General features: G+C 36.1%; 1 protein-coding gene across 2 annotated transcripts in view; it reads left to right on the forward strand.

The window, feature by feature from the left end:
- Positions 1 to 3816: 3816 nt before the first annotated feature.
- Positions 3817 to 17085, forward strand: part of mei1 (meiotic double-stranded break formation protein 1) — an 80895-nt gene continuing 67626 nt past the window's right edge. For both annotated transcript variants that reach the window (XM_028455892.1, XM_028455893.1), the window contains exons 1-6: positions 3817 to 3943; positions 5701 to 5858; positions 5997 to 6120; positions 9213 to 9263; positions 12578 to 12651; positions 13670 to 13775. In XM_028455892.1, coding sequence (XP_028311693.1) covers positions 5715 to 5858; positions 5997 to 6120; positions 9213 to 9263; positions 12578 to 12651; positions 13670 to 13775 — 499 coding nt within the window. In that variant the 5' untranslated portion in view covers positions 3817 to 3943; positions 5701 to 5714. The remainder of the gene's footprint in view (positions 3944 to 5700; positions 5859 to 5996; positions 6121 to 9212; positions 9264 to 12577; positions 12652 to 13669; positions 13776 to 17085) is intronic.

Consider the following 17085-nt stretch of genomic DNA (forward strand, 5'->3'; position numbering starts at 1 on the left):
CGAGACACTAAAGAGAGTGACAGACGGTCTGTCACGCACGCACGCATACACGTTTGCAATGGCCCCGCCCCTTTCCTGTTTCTTTTTTTTTTTTTTTCTCCAAACCAAACCGAGCTGAGTGGACCACAAACACTGTGTGTAAGTTTTAATCAATGATAATTTACTCACTGCTCATTACATGTGTTGCTTGGCAAAATGTTTTTATGATATAGAAATAGAACATTATAGATATAGAAAAATGTCTGCAGGTCAGTCTCAGTTGTTCACATTTCGCTCATGATTTTTCTCTTTACATTTGGCATTTGTGGTAAGCATGAGTAGCAGACATGCTAGGCCCCCGAATTAAATGCATAAAATGACACACACACACACACACACACACAAAAATGTGTATTATAAAAATATAAACAAAAGGGCAAAGAAAATTGCAAAAAAAACGAGATGACTAGAAATACCCTAAACTAACATAAATGTGGAAAATGACAACAAATATTCTCAAAATGACTAGATGGTTTTCACCAACGTCACGTTCTGGGCAGTAACCCGGATGCGCGGCCATATTGGAGGCACTCGGAGGTAAACACTGCGATGAATAAATGTCAGAAACCACAGAAAAACTCCTCAAAATGTGTTATAGATGCAAAGGCATACAGAGAAGGACTTGGAAAAGTTACTATTTATTGGTGGTGCAGATTCATACGAGTCAACTCTCTCGTCTTGGATCAATGACGACCCGGAGAGTTTTTTGTCTATTGCGTATCTCGATATCATCAACTACTTCAATCATCCGTTTGATAAAAGTCAGAGCTTTTAATGAGAAATACAGCTCATTTTAGCGCTACATTTTAACAACTATGTTGCTACTGTAGCAGGCATTTGTTATAACTTTTGGCAGTCTATAAAACTTAAAATGTTTTTAATTTGACCGATTGGTACAGCTAAAAACTGCTTTGTTTACCTGCTGAGTACCTCCAATATGGCGACTTCCAGTGTGATAACGTGCCATGAAAACCCTCTATTATTTAAAAAACCCAAACACTCAAAAATACAGAGAAATTTGCAAAAGGACAACAAAAACATCTAGAATGACAACAGAAATCCACAAAATTAAGCAAAAACTGCACAAAGGTGCACAAAAGTGTTAGCTACAGGCTAACACTTGAGAAGAACTTGTTGAAGAAGAACTATTAGGAGGAAATAGTTAACTTGTGGTTGGTTGCTAGCTATTATGTAAATCACACTTGTCAAACTAAAGGCCCAGAGGCCAAATCCCCAAATTAGTTTATTTTTTTAACAATATAGATACATACACAGACTTTTTTCTCATCAATCAATAACAATTTGTGGCACAACTCTTTAAATTACAACATAAGGTGAAGTTCAAATTCTAAAATTATCAAAACATCAGAAATAAATGAATAAAAAGGCCTCAATTCAAAGTTAATGTTGGACAAGACACAGGAAAGAGTTTAGACGAGCCTGCAAACACAAATAAATAATGATTAACATGAGCTAAGGGGTACTTGCGATAAGAAATAAAGGCTAAGGAGTACATGGGGCAATAAAGTTTGGGAAACACTGCTTCAGAGCATCCAATTCAGTCCACATCAGAAAGCAAAAAAGTCAGAGAAACCATGAATCCTTGTGTAAATTACCAACTTATTCAGTTGTAGATATCTCCAAATTAATACACTAATGAAACTCCACAATATTAGCAGGGCTGACATTTCCCCCCATCCTAACCCTTATCACATGATGTCATTTTTAATCTGAAATTGTTAAAAGTACTCTCAATTTTTCCCAAATTTCACAATTATCTGTAAATAATTCCACAAAATTTCCACAAATTACACAAAAATTGGCCACAAAATCAAATCAATTGAAAGTGAAGATCCGGCAAGGACTGATATCTGTCACGCATTGCTTTGATATTATCAGTGCCGTACGTATTTGATCATTTATTTATATGTGAAAGTGCAAAATACAGCACAATAATGATTAAATTACTAATTTTCCCACCTAAAATCTGTTTCCTACTTAAGATGCTCTGTATTCGGCCCCTGAACTAAAATGTGTTAGTATCGTGTCTGTTGTTGGCCTATAATGTGGAACCTATAACACTGATCAGGATAAAGTTGTACAGATAATGTATTTTTCATATTATGTCCCCCCTAATTCAACATTTTTTTTTTTGTTAAATTATACTTTATTTATTTCTGCTTTGAACATTTTTAAGTTTAGGGTAGTGAACGCGAAGGTTTTTCATTCGTTGCTATCCACATCATGTTGAGTCAATCATCATTATCACTTCACAGCCTTTTGTGACCTCTCTGGGTTCAGCAGATTATAGACCAGCCTGCCTGCAATGCATAAAAAAAATCTATATGTGCTCAATAGTCGTAGACTTTGTAATGAGATTAGGAAGTAGTGTGAATAGAACAGTGAAAATGTCTGAATTACAATTGACTGTCCAAAGTAAAGTGAATGGAGCATCGCTGAGTGGCAAAGTGCAATGTGTTGAGATGACTCACTAAGTTATAGCCATGCAAACACAAGCTTAAAAAGGTCCATTTAACGTAATGTTAAATACAGTACATATACTAACAGAGCCTTCTGTCTATACCCTGCGCCTTTCCTTTTGTCTGTATTTCTGCTAGTATTCATTAATTGTATGGGTGCTTCTACTATTCTGTAACGAAAAGAAGGAACAACATCAGATTTTGTTAGGATAAAAAAAAACATTTACTTACATATAGAGCTGGGTATCATGGCCAATTTTCTTGAATTGATTTGATTTCGATTAATAAGGTTTCAAATTTTACTTGGATATTAATAAAATGGTTCCAAACTTCTTACTTAAAGCTGCAGTTTGTGTTTTTTTTGGCATCATTTGGTCAAAAATCCATAATCATCTTTGAGCATATTATAATAAAGCGTTCACATAATATACCTAGAGGGTTCTACAAACTTCAGCTTTAAGTTGGGGCAGCTTACCCAGTGGAGCTTCATCTGCCATGTTAGCACTGAATTCAATGCACTCTGTGTTGAGCAGGTGCAGTAGTCGACTTTACTAACACCAAACTAGAGTGCGAGACCACTGGGGTTAGGGTAAAAACAAATCAATTTCAGCACCTGTGAATTGATTTTGGACATTTTTAATGAAATTGATTCAAAATTGATTAAATCGATTTTTTTTTCTTCACTCAACTCTATTTACATACTTACATAAGTGTATATTTATATGATAACAGAGGTTCTCAACCTGTTGGTTCTGGCCCAAAATTAGGTCACTGTCCTATTTTCAGGGGGTTACAGACAAAATGAAAGAAAAACCTCAACACCTTTCTGTTATTGTAGTTTATCTCTTCCTACTTCTGAAAGCAAAAGTTCACTTTTAATTTAATTAATTTTTTAAAGGTACATTGTATACTTTACTGTATATAATGTATATTTTTAAAATTTGAATATAATTATTTGGAATTGAAATAAAAACTGCACTTTCTCTTTAATTTATTGACTGTTCTAATAGTGTGACTATTCCTCATTTTCTGTGGCCATGCTGTCACAATTTGTATTATCTCAGCTAAAAACTGCTCCATATTTTCATTTATTGTTTACTAAGTTTGGCTGGTGTTTATGGCTCATTATTTGAATGTGTGAGAATCACTGTATTTAAATAATATATATTTATTTATATTTTTTTTTTTTAATCTAATTTTCTTAAAAGTGTATTTATGTAAAAGTTGAGTATTTTCTAAGTATGCTATGGTTGGCATATCACAATTTGCAGAATACTTTATATTCATTTGCAGATATGGCAACCTTAATGCCAATACTGAGTCAATTGGTAGTCGACACCAATGATTGGCTAATAATAGCAATGCTAATAGCACGTTTTTCTCCCCAGTAATTCTATTTAAAGCATTTCCAGCTGCTGACTCAGGTTAGTGAGCTTTTCCTATTCTTATAAACTTTTATTCCTTATAGAAAGTTAGCTACTTTGAGGTCATTTTATTAATGAGGTCAAATATTAACTTGCTAATTTAGCTAAGAGGCCTGGACGCAGGCCCCTCAAAGGTGATGTACATAATGTAAAAAAAGGTTGAAAATGACTTGTTTTGCGTTAACAAAGGGTCAAATGAGTATGAATATTGAAGCTAGCTATTAATTAAATATTTTAAGGGTGAACTAGCAAGCGGCTAATTATGCTAAGGCCTTTTAGCTTGTTGAATTCACTTCTGTCACAGTTGTTGTCTTTTTTTCTGTCAGCCCATACATTTTTAATCAAAAGTAAGTGTTTCTTTTTTAACTTGAAAGGCTAAGTTCAAATCTAGCTTCTTCAGTTTTAGTTGAGGTTTGCTAACTTTTGCTTCTTATTCCTTAGAGAAAGTTAGCTACATGCTAACACTTGAACTATTAGGAGGAAGTTTCCTTGTCCTTGGTTGCTAGCTAGTATGTAAACCATTAATGTGTGAACTGAAGTCAGATGTTATATTGAGTTACATTTCAGATTAATAAGGAACTTTGAGGATGTTGGTGATTACTTTGAGGTAATTTTATTCATGAGATAAGTTGTTAGCTGGCTAAATGATTTGTAGTTTAGCTAAAAAAAAAAGAAAAAGAAAGAAAGGCTGATGTATATGATGTGAAAGGGTTGAAAATTACTAGTTTTGGTTAACAGAGGGTTAAATGAGTATTTAGTATGAGTGAATATTGAAGCGAGCTATTAATTAGATAGCACAAAGGTGAACTAGCAAGCAGCTTATTATGGTAAGGTTTTATTGAACCTTTTTGCTTGTTGAATTCCCTTCAACCCATAAACTTTAGGCCGTGGCTATTGATATGTAAACGTATGAATAGATAGTCTATTCATATGCAGCACCCCTCATTGGCCAGTTTAGGTGACGTGATGACCTAAAGTTCTGTCAGTTTTATTTTAGCTCATATTTATTTTTCGCTACCCTGGTAACCCTTTTATTTTAGCCCTAACCCAGAAATACCCTAAAATGTAAAATTTTTTTGTATATGTATTTTTAAAGGTGGAATTTGCCGTTTTAAATATGTTAAAACGAAAAAAATATATATATGACAAAAGTGGGATTCAAACCCTCGGCAGCGGAAGGAAGAATCCTTGAGTCAGGTGTCTTAGATTACTCAGTCATCCTGACACGGTTAAGAAACAGGAAAAGGTCTGGAAAACATACCCATAGTCTCGGGGGCTATTGATACATTCCCGTATCAATAGGCAATTCTAAAAAAGGCTCAAAGGCTGATGTATATACTGTAAAAAGGTTGAAAATGATTAGTTTGGGTTAACAGAGGGTCAAATGAGTATTTAGTACAAGTGAATAATGAAGCTAGCTATTAATTAGATACTGTATCATAAGGGTGAACTAGCAAGAAGCTAATTATGGTAAGGCTTTATTTAACCTTTAAGCTTGTGGAATTCCCTTCTGTTGTTGTTTTTATCTGTCAGCCCATAAACTTTATGATTGCAGTAATTACCAGTTCAGTGAGTTAAATGACTAAGTTACAATTAAGTACTGACTCAAGATACATTTTTATTCAAAAGTAATGGTTTTCACCTGAAATGCTGAGTTTAAATCGAGCTTCTTCAGGTTTAGTTGTGGTTTGCTAACTTTTGCTTCTCTTCAAGGTGACTCTTTCACTTTTTGTTTGTCTGGCCTTTTCTCCCCACAGACAAAACCACCACAATGACTAGTGAGGATATTGTTTTCGACAAGCACCACTTCAGACATGATCCGAAGTGGAGTGGTCGCCTGGGGCCTGCAGAGGGTGGAGGGCTGCTGCTGTGTGTGGCCTGTGTCATTGAAATTATTGAGTGTAAAGATACTGCAGTAAGCACTACAAAACTGATACAATATCTCAACTGTGACTCTTTTTTTGTGCACTTTTAGTGATTAGCCGTTGTGTGACTAAATTATCCTGCTAATTTTACAGATGTATTTGTTTTTTTTTTACTCTTTTTTTTTCAGGTGGTTAAGAAATCCTTTGCCTTGTCTGGGGTCAGTCGGGTGTTGAAGTCCTCTCCAGGAGCTTTAACAGAAATACTTCAACAGGACTACAGAGTGTGCCTGCATTTGATAGCCTTACTGCTCGGTGAGTTGTATAATAAACCTTTTTTTGTTACAGAAGATTAGTGATTGATTATCATATGATTATTATGCTGTTTATATTATTGCCAAATAGGGGTGTGTATTGCCTGGCATCTCGCGATACAATTCGTATCCCGATAGATACATAGGTCACGATACGATATATCCCGATCTTCAAGTATAAGGCGATTATTGCGATTTTTTAAATTTTTATACATGACTTAAGAAACAACTAATCTGTAAATGTGTACACCTTCATGAGAACATTATGTATGAAATTTATTTTATTGGCATATTTTACACTCAAAACATTGGCTTTAACATGCCGTGTCCCAACAACTTAAAATAAAAAAATAACATACAATCTGCCTGTGGCTTTTAAACCAACTCTGACTTAAGTGCTTTAGTGCAACATGATTTCAGTGCAACTTAACTGAGGTATATGCTAAGAACAATTCAATAAATGCTGAAAGTTAGTACTTTATTTTTGGATTTTTTTGAATTTTTTCTTCTTTTTTTTTTTAAATAAAAAAAATCGATATGGATGCATCTTGAATCGATTCGAGAATCGCGCGACTTAACATCGCAATATATCGCCGAATCGATTTTTTTTTTAAACACCTCTATTGCCAAAGTAGAATTGTGGAGTATCTAGATCAGGGGTGTCAAACTCATTTTACTTCAGAGTCCAAGTTTGATCTCAAATAGCCCCTCAAATATTTTAGGCAAAGGGAGAAAATGAGTATGCCCTTCCAACTATAAATGTTATATACAGTATGTAAGACACTGATACTATTCAAGCAGTAAGTGACAGATATCAATCAGTGCAGGATCTTCACTTTAAATTTCCATGATTTCTGTTCAATTTAGGGAAATGTTGTGGGATAATTTAAAGAAATTTACAGGATTTTGGGGAAATCTAAAGTTCTTTCAACAATTTGTGATTAAAGATGACTTCCATCATGTGATATAAGTGCAGGAAAGCAGTGAGCCTGGGCAAATATTGTAGAGTTTCATTGAATTTGTGTATTTGGAGGGGCTCAACTGAATTAGTTGGCAATTTACACAATTATTTATGTTTTCTCAGTAATTTTTACTTTCTCTTTGTGCTGAATTGGATGCTGCAATGAACACTCCTTTGTTAATCATTGTGGCAGTTGCCACAATATTTTAACTATAACTGGAGATCCATCCATCCATCCATCTTCCCATTCATCCTCAAATATGACTACTTGTAACTAGATTTGTTTGCAAATTAAATCGTACAGCTCTCTCTGACACGTTCTTTGTGCCTGGCAGACGATTTTATCCCCTGTTACTAATTCCCTTAACTCCCGTTCTGTTTCTTGGAAGAGAGCCGTCGCCTACTAAGTTGTCCTGACAGTGACATCAGTATCAAAGTGATACATTAATGGGGTTCTGTTTGGTACATTTGTACTTTTCACAAAACCACTGTTTGCATATCGGTAATTCATTTAACTGCTCCGATGCAGCCTTGTAATAATTAGAACATCCATCAGTTTCTGACTTATACCAATGTCCATATTAGAATGTGTTATTCCTGATAAACTGATGTTGCTTAAGCTCAAGGTAAGGAGTACAATCAGTCATTACTCTACCTATTATGTAGATTTCTACGCGTAGATATAGACATTGATTGGCTACGGTAAGGCTGAAGTGTACAATATATATTTTTTAAAAAAGGTCATTTTCTGTCTTTAAAATAATTTTCAATATATTTATCTAAGTTTGTTTTTTTGTGTATACTTTTAAAGTATGAAAAAGTGTGTTTTTCATCAGCTGGTAGCTGCGCTGTCGTGAATCCGAGACATCAGAGTGAATAACAGATAATATTGGATTTTACTGCATTACCTGAAAGAGTAATGAGACTATAAACTAGAGCACACATTTGCTGTGAAAGAACCGAGGTATTGGAGTTGACCTGAACTCACTTTCCTTTCAACTCAATTATTATCTTGAGACGCGCGCACCGCCTGCGATTCAATAAAATCTATACATTATTTTGTTGATAGACCGTGCAGATGTTAGAACCTTTTCTCATGGGATTTACACTTTCCCTGAACCTGATGTTCCTTCTTTGTGATGATAGCTGAATTAACCTTGAGGTGAAAGTGTTTCATTTCATCGTTCAAAGCTCTAAAAAATCATTAAACTGGGCTGCAGTGAAATCACAGATTTGACTCCAGACGATGAGCCATCTTTTGTCTTACATGGCAGTAAAATAGAATCTGGGCCCAAATCTTTTGAGCTCTGATGAAATTAGCACAAAAAGAGAATAAATGGCTGTTAATGTCAAGCCGCTAAAATATCCAACCAAAATGACATCAAAAGAGCCTTGACGATGGTCAGCTTAACTGAAAGGCCATTATGTGACAAAGAAAGTAGTATCCACTTATAGATCAGACTTTAATCCTTTAGTAAAAGCTTATATAATTATTTGATACTTTAGTCATGTTTCTTTTGTAAAAATTGCTTAATAAAGTATTCAATTCATAATTCTATCAGGCCACTGAAGGATTTTCATTTCAGAATAAATGAAAAATAGGTTAATAAACATTAATTTGAAAAAGTAATAAACCTATAAATAGCCTGATGATAATATGATTTTAGTTATCTTTAGTTTCAAACCTTTTTTCAAGTGAACAATTCCATAAATGAAAATGGCACTAAAGAAACTTAATTAAGCTTTTTTTTTAGCCTGTCCAAGCTGACTCTTGATTCAAAGCTTGACTCTAACCACTTAGCGTTACTATATTTAGTAATAATAATCACCTTTTCGTTTGGTGTTGCTACAATATTTCCTTCTGCTGTGTGCTGATGAAAAATTTAAGTATTTTATTAGTATAAAGAGGTGATTGATAATATTTATAATTTCCACAAAAGAGACCAAAAAACCTTTTATGATTTTATATAATGTCAATACTATTAACTATATTTTGTATACCGTGACATGCTAATGGTTAGTTTTAGATTCTTTCACATTTAATTGTCTACCAAGTACTAGAGATTGATCAGTACGATGTGTGGTAGTATGGTATTTTACAATTTTCTCTTCTCCTTCTTTTTTTTTTTCAGAGATGCTTCAGAGTGTGGATGATCCAGGGGCCGTGGAAAAAGTTGATCAAGGTGAAGCAATGCCCGTTTTGTGGTTTGAATAATACTGCCATGTTTGTGTTGGCTCTTATCAAGCTCTCACAAACATAAACACTGGGGTGTTTCTCAATCTCGTCCTTTCAACCTCTATAAAGAAAAGAAAATACCCTTCATCTAATGAAAGCACACATCAGGCAATCAATCAAGTGGGCAGGACGTTATGTAAACATGCTACCAAGTGGACCATTTCAACAGCCTATACGGTATACTTTGATTTGTACTCTCAATTTTAATCTTCAAGTACCAGTAAAAAAAATACATCATTTATTTTATCGCTAAACATATGAAATTATACTGAAAACATTTGGATTGCCTGGTAAGAGGCGATTTTGGTCGAAGTAAGCACCTTTGTTATTTTTTTTTTTTCACAAATTTATAAGCTTTATGTTGTGTGTTTGATCCCTGTGGTGGCCTGGCAATCTTTCTAGTGTTAACCTAACTCCGATTAAACCTTAAAGCCCCAAACCTCCTCCGATTATAAACCTCATCAAGGAAAAGCGTCAATAAATGGCAAAAGAGAAAAATATAATTATTTAAACAAAGGAATGATGTAAGGTTTCATCGGAATGTAGCAAAATCATGTCAAAGGAGTGGATGTTCACACACAAACTCAAAGCTTTGATCACTCTTTTCAAAGGAGATGATATCTACTCATATTATTATTTTTATTCCATTTACAAAGAGAGCTTTCACTCCTGCATGTTTTGAGTGTCACTGCCCCAAACACACCTGATAGCAGCAAACTGCTCATTATCAGGCAGTCTGCAGAGTTGAGGATGACGTCAACGACACATTCACTAAATCTATGTGCTTTGAAACAGTGAGAATATCAGAACCCTGTAGGAATTGAATTGTTTTGATTTCGCATTCTTTCAGTTTGAAGTGTTCATGTGTCCTAAAAGATCTGTTGAACCTCGTTAAACCTTGTTAAAGCGCAAAGAAGAATGCAGGTTTGACTTGAGTCTGAGTGTATGAAGAAAGAGAGAAGAAGAGAAAATGACAAAGCTCAGCTACCTGTGTGTGAATGAACCAGCCTCAAAAGGAGGCTGCAGAGGAATTCATTATGGAATTCAAGTCCTGATGCAAATGATATGTATAACTGAGCCAGTTTTGGAAACAGTGGTTGCACTCTGCACACATTTAGTCTCTCCTGTTCAGGCTTCAGTTTTATGTAAAGTACCGTTGACATTTAACGAGAAGAAAAAGCAATTTCATTGGACAAGAAAAAAAGAAGCTTTTTTTTGGCTATGAAATGCCCAACAATAGGCAAGGCAAGGTAAATGTATTTGTATAGCACATTTCATACACAAGGCAACTCAATGTGCTTTGCATGATCAAAAAGTGCAACAGAAAACATTCAACAGCTTAAAATCAATAAGACCATTAAAGTCGGCAACAAAAAAAAAACATTTAAAATCATCAGTAAAAACTTTTCAAATCATCAAACACATTACATCAACAACATGACCAGAAAGCTCCCTCTCAATCATACGCAGTAGAGAAAAAAAGAGTGCCTTTAACTTTGATTTAAAAATGTTCATGTGAGCTCTGGCCTCTACTATCTGACCTGTGTCTATAGATCTGAGAGACCTGCTGGGTTCATTCCTGACTAACATCTCACTGATGCCTTCTGGACCAAACCTATTCACAGATTTATACACCAGTAGCAGAACTTTAAAGTCTATTCTGAGGCTGACTGGGAGCCAGTGTAAAGACTTTAAAACTGGAGTATTGTGCTCTGACCTCTTTGTTCTGGTTAAGACCCGAGCTGCAGCGTTCTGAACCAGCTGTTGCTGTTTGATGCTCTTTTGGGGGATTCCTGTCAGAAGACCATTGCGTTACAATCTTTGCTGGAGATAAAACCGTGGACCAGTTTCTCCTGATCTTTCTGAGTCATTAAACCTTTCACTCTGGAGATGTTCCTTAGGTGGTAGGAGACTGTTTTTGTGATAGATTTGATCTGACTGCTGAATGTAAGATCTGAGTCAATCAGAACACCAAGGTTTTTGACTTAGTCTTTACCTTTTAAAGATCGAGACTCAAGATACTTGCTGACAAAGACAATCACCTTCATCTTGTCATGATTTAGTTGAAGGAAGTTTTCACTCATCCAGCAGTTTGCTTTTTCTAAGCAGTCACACAACACCTCAATGAGATCATAGTCATCTGGGTTCAGTGATAGATATAGTTGTGAGTCATCTGTGTAGCTCTGATAATCAACCTTACAGTTCTGTAAAATTTGTCCTTAAGGAAGCATATGAAGGCTAAACAGAAGGGGTCAAAGAACAGAGCCCTGAGGAACCCCACAAGACATTGTAATCCGTCAGATTCAAAGTTTCCAATGCTTACAAAATAACTTCACTCCTCCAAGTAGGACTTAAACCATTGCATTACTTTTCCATTTAGTCCAACCCCTGTTTGCAATCTGTGCAACAAAATTGTATGATCTACAGTGTCAAATGCAGCACTTAGATCCAATAGAATGAGAACAGATACTTTTCCTGAATCAGTGTTCAACCTTATGTCATTGATCACTTTGATAAGAGCAGTTTCTGTGCTGTGAAGAGAACGAAAGTCTGCCTGAAATTTATCAAATATTTTGATGAATTTTGTGATGGACTGGCACCCTGTCTATGTAACATGTTTTGATGACTTCAAATCTTTACATTTTTTACTTCAAAAGGGGAAAATGCATGCCATATTTGTAGCTTTTATTACATTAATCATTAAAAGATGAATGAAATATGACACAACAGATAATCTAAAAGGTACCCTCAGTGTAATAAAGAGAAAATGACATCTAGCATCACAAACACAGAGTGAGCTACAAAGAACTTATACAGTATGAATGGTATTGCACATGTATTAATAATAATAATAATAATAATAATGGTTTGGATTTATATAGCTCTTTTTTTCAAGGAGACTCAAAGCGTGTAGAGAAACCAGTATTCATTCACATCAGTCACTCTAGTGGTGGCAAGCTACAATGTAGCCACAGCTGCTCTGGGGCATACTGACAGAAGCGTGGCTGTCATTTTGTGCCTACGGCCCCTCTGACAACCACTAACATTCTTGTACAATTCTTATCCATTCATATGAGGCATTGCGGGTGAAGTGCCTTGCCCAAGGACAATGAAACTGACTTGGATAGTTAACCCCCACTTTACCACTGAGCCACGGTCACCCCTCAACTTCATCAATGTTTCTTTGATACTTAAATGTTCTCATCAGTAATTGTTTCTGTGTTTTTTGTACTGTTTCTTTCTGGGTGATTTTCATTCCAGTCCTGGTTCAGCTGCTCTTGGAAGTGCAGAGCGAGCCGTCCTTTCGTTTTGTTTTGGATGAGATACAGAAACAGGTGAGACGAAACAGTTGCTGACATCCCCAGAGAAGCATTGGTGCCTATGTGGATTTACAACATATACCTTACTCGACATCCTAAAAGATTTATCTGTACTAGTGTGTATTCCACCTTAGAAACTAGAGCTGTTTAGTTAACAGATAGAGTGGATGTCTCCATTCTGCTGCTGTTGTGTCAGCTCTGTCAGGGATAGGCAACTGTGGAGATGTTTTAATCTGCAGGTGGAGGAAAGCAAAGCTGTGTACACAGGTGTGAAGGGTGGAGCAGCAGCCTTTGCCAACAGGTCTCATTTATTACACTAGAATAGAGGCTGATTGGCTGTCCTCTAGTGATGCCTCAAAGTAAAATCGAATGAAGGATCTTCAGCGATGTGAATGTCATCTCAAATCAACCTTTGAGATTTTAATGGACAGGTGTGTTAGATCCTAGGTTCCCTAAGAGGGGTACGCTGAATGTCATGGGGGTACGTTAATAAAAATTAAAAACCACATGACAAAGTTGGAAACAATAGAATATGAATAGACCAGCAGTCAGGAGCCTCCATGCATTGACAAAAAATACACATTGGCCTCTGTAAGACTACTATCTAGTTTAGACTGAAAAATGATCTAATCAAAAAAATTGCAATTCTGACAAGAGATGGCTACATAAATCTGATAATTCTGAATAAGATGTTTTAATATGCGCTTAGAAATTATTGTTCTTTTTTTATTATATATTATTCCTCAACAAGATAGGTAAAAGGGACACATTTCACTGTATGGCTCCATTGTATATGACATTAAATCATCATGCTTTTTAAGTGTGCAGGAGTAGGGGGTACATGGCTTCAGGTTAAATGTCTGAAGGGGTACGGGACTGTGAAAAGTTTGGGAACCACTGTGTTAGCTAAATCATTGAAATAGCTTTTTCATTGTTTGATTACATGAGAACGAGAATGAATAATTACTTTTTTTTTTAGCTCTGAAGCTCTAACTGCCAAGTCTCTTTTCATTCTCTTATTTTCATTGTTTAGGTCAACAACCAGTTCAACTTAAAACATTTTGCGTCTACCTTCACCTTCCTGGGAAACCTACTCAAAGCAGCTCCAAATGTGGCCCATTGCATTGTCACTCGATACGGTGAGATCCCGCAAAAGACACAAACAGATCAGAAGAGCTTACATTATTTATCTTTTGGATTAATTTAGCTAGAAAGTGCCTGATGGCAGTGATGTAGCTTACCTGTCATGCTCAGTGTGGAGGGAATATGTTGGAGTGAGGGGTTAGAAATGAGAATGCAAGCAAAGTTGTCAAAGTAATCCAAAGAAACTGAATCAAAAATTCATTTTTGGTAACATTGGATCACATAGTAATGGGAAAATTTGGCTTTGCAATTCCAAGGTGATATCAGTCTGTGTCTGAAATTGTTCTTGAGTTAGAGTAAGACAATGAACCCCAATTTCCTGCCAGGAGAGAATTACTGTGTCTCTCTTGCTGTGGTTTGAATGAGCGAACGTGGCTGATAGTAAAAAGCACTTAGGAACTACTCAAGTGGTGACAAAAGTCATAAATCAAGTTTTATTTTTACAATTCTGTGTCCAGAATTCCTTTATGAAGAGCAGATAGGGGAAGTCTTGGAGCGCCGAACAGATTGTGAAGAAGGCAGGACTAATTTACTCCATCAATCAAACCCGCATGCTCTCAGACAGGGAGGGAAACGGAAGCTTGCTGAAAACTCCTCCAGTAATTGTGCAGTTGCATGTGACAGTATTTCCAAACTGGCTCTTGAAAATAAATTAGTGAATTATTACTGAAAAATAGGTTTTAGTATATGACCGTCTTTTCTAGTGCATAATTAAGTTCACACTGTATTTTAATTCAAAATTGAATTTCTTCAGCTACTCATAAATGAGTGTGTGAAGAAATTCAAATCAAGTTCATTTCAAAATGTATGGAAAGTAAATCTCAGGAAAAAAAACCTGCCATTCCACCGCTGTGACCTTTTTCACACAACCTTTTCAATTACAGCCCAAAGAAAGTGTCCTATTTGCAGTCACTCATGGCAAACTCTATTCACACGGTCTCTCCAGCGCTGTATCTTCTTTTTCTGCATTTTTTTTCCAGTAAACTGCCCTCGTCCCGTCCAATTTCTCAAGCTGTTTTGACCTTTTCAAATGTTTTCCAGGCTACCTTGAGATAAGCTTTAAATACTTAAAATTCAGCCGCAGCACCTGAAAATGAAAAAGAAAAGACAACTTTCTAAGTTATTAATGTAAGTTTATTCAACCTTCTCCCCTGAACTTCACTGCTCCTACACGGGGAGATACATTAATATGCAGGTGTAATTTGGTATGCAGTCTAAGAAATAACGCTCCTTGCCTTCTTCCTCACTACAATAGCTTATTTAGTCTGCCTATCTCCCACCTGTACAACGCCTGTCTGCTCACTGAACCGTTCCTCCATTCTTTAATGGGCATTGTTAATCTGCTTCGAGCTCGCGTGTGTGTACTGTGATGTGTTCGCGTCACAACTAAGTGCGCCTCTTTGCCTACCATGATAAACCAGTTTAATTTGCAATCAGCTGCCTCCTCCCCATGCATTTTCATTAGTTTTACACGCTCACATGGCACAAACGCAGGTAGTATTGGATAGCTGCGGTGCTGATGTAAGATGCGGGCGGCCTGTATTGACTGTGTGTTCCTGTCTGTGGCCTGTCAATCAACACGTCTCTGTGGGGCTGTTTGGACTGATGACAACAGCACGGCAACAGCAACAGAAGCCCAGAGCGCCGATCAAATGTCTTTCTCTCTATCCAGCTGGTTATCCCTTCCATTTTCTTGGTCTGTATCCATACATAATAATCTCTTAAACACACGTCTTTGTGGCTGGGTCTCTTGGAAAGTGTATAAACGGGAAAATACTAATATCAAGCATGAATGAGATCAGAAAAGAAAAACACTGGCGTAGAGATACTCATGTACGTTTAGAAACATAAAAGAAGAACAAATGCATGAGATAGTATTGGTTACACCTATAGATAATCATACATCCATCTTCTAAGTCTATATCTACAGTATCTGTCATCATCAGAGATTTAGCAGGCCAGACTAGCTTAGTTTGGACAAAGCCTGGAAAATGTCCCACGTCATTTGAGTAACTCACTGATACACACACAATCACTTACTGTAAAGGGTCCAGTTATAAACATCAAATGCTTAAGATACATGTTTTTGGATTACTTGGTAACCCTGGCAAGACACACACTCCAGGGAAGTAAAGAAAATAGCATACTAAAGAAACTAATACTAAGTCTGACGTCAAAATTAGAATGTAGTGCGTTCACATTAGTTAGGATGAAAAGATTGAGTGTGTGAGAAATACCCAAATGTATATTACATGGAGACATTTTTAAAGTATGCATGGTGGGCACACTAGTCATACACAATTGCGAGCGGAATGTAAAATCGTCCTGGGACTGGCTTCAAGCTAAAAGTCAAACATCCGCTTCCATTAGTTTTTTTCTAACTCTTTTGCAATTAGGGCTCTTGCTTTGAGGTTAACCAGAAATTTTTGTCAGTAGCACAATGACAGGTCTCTGAAAATCTCTGAACTGTCGAACTGTCGGGATTAAATGTGTTTCCGCGAGTTTTATGGATCAAATGACCACATGTTGATTTTCTACTTTGTCACTTTCTCACTTAAAATGAGATATTTAGCATCAAAGTGCTCCTGGTTTTTGTCATTGTATAGGTTCAAAATGCATCTTGGGAAACTTTGAAGTATACTTCAGTGTTAACGTTCATCATCAATCAATATTGATAATTGGGTGCCTTGAAATATTCAACCAGCACATGATTTAAGCATTTTGCTTTTCACACTATTTAAAACTCAATAGAGTATTTGTCTCATTATTATGTAAATTTTTTAGATTACTAAACTGTTGTCACTACTTTTGATGCTGATGAAGAACAAATAAATTACCCTTTTGCACTCACCCTCTAAATATTAACAAAATCTTAACATTTTTTTATGATTTATTTGAATTTTACTAAACAACCTAGTGAGGGGAGAGAAACTAAACAATAGGTAAACTAAGCAGATGACAACAGTGTTGTCACTGCTTGGTGTCCCAGTGTAACAAAGTGAAAGCTGAGGTGAACAGAAATGACCCTGCTTGTTTGCTCTCTGAAAGCAAACAGAAACCGTTTAATTCTACTTTGATGTGCTTACCTCGGTCGCCATACAAACGCATTGTAAAGATGTTTGTTTGTTGGCTTCTTTAGAGGATATACCTCCACCTCTCACCCTTTTCCTTTCCTTCTCTCTGTCTTTAACGCCTAGCTTTCATCACCGAAGCATCGTATACTTTGAGCCTCTCAAGGCTCGTGTGGATTTTGATCTGCTTCACAGAGCAGCTGGGCTTGGGCTCAGATCTGTCATCTCTTTTTTT

The sequence above is a fragment of the Gouania willdenowi genome, chromosome 8 (genome assembly GCF_900634775.1).
Source record: "Gouania willdenowi chromosome 8, fGouWil2.1, whole genome shotgun sequence".
Taxonomy (NCBI): Eukaryota; Metazoa; Chordata; class Actinopteri; order Blenniiformes; family Gobiesocidae; genus Gouania; species Gouania willdenowi.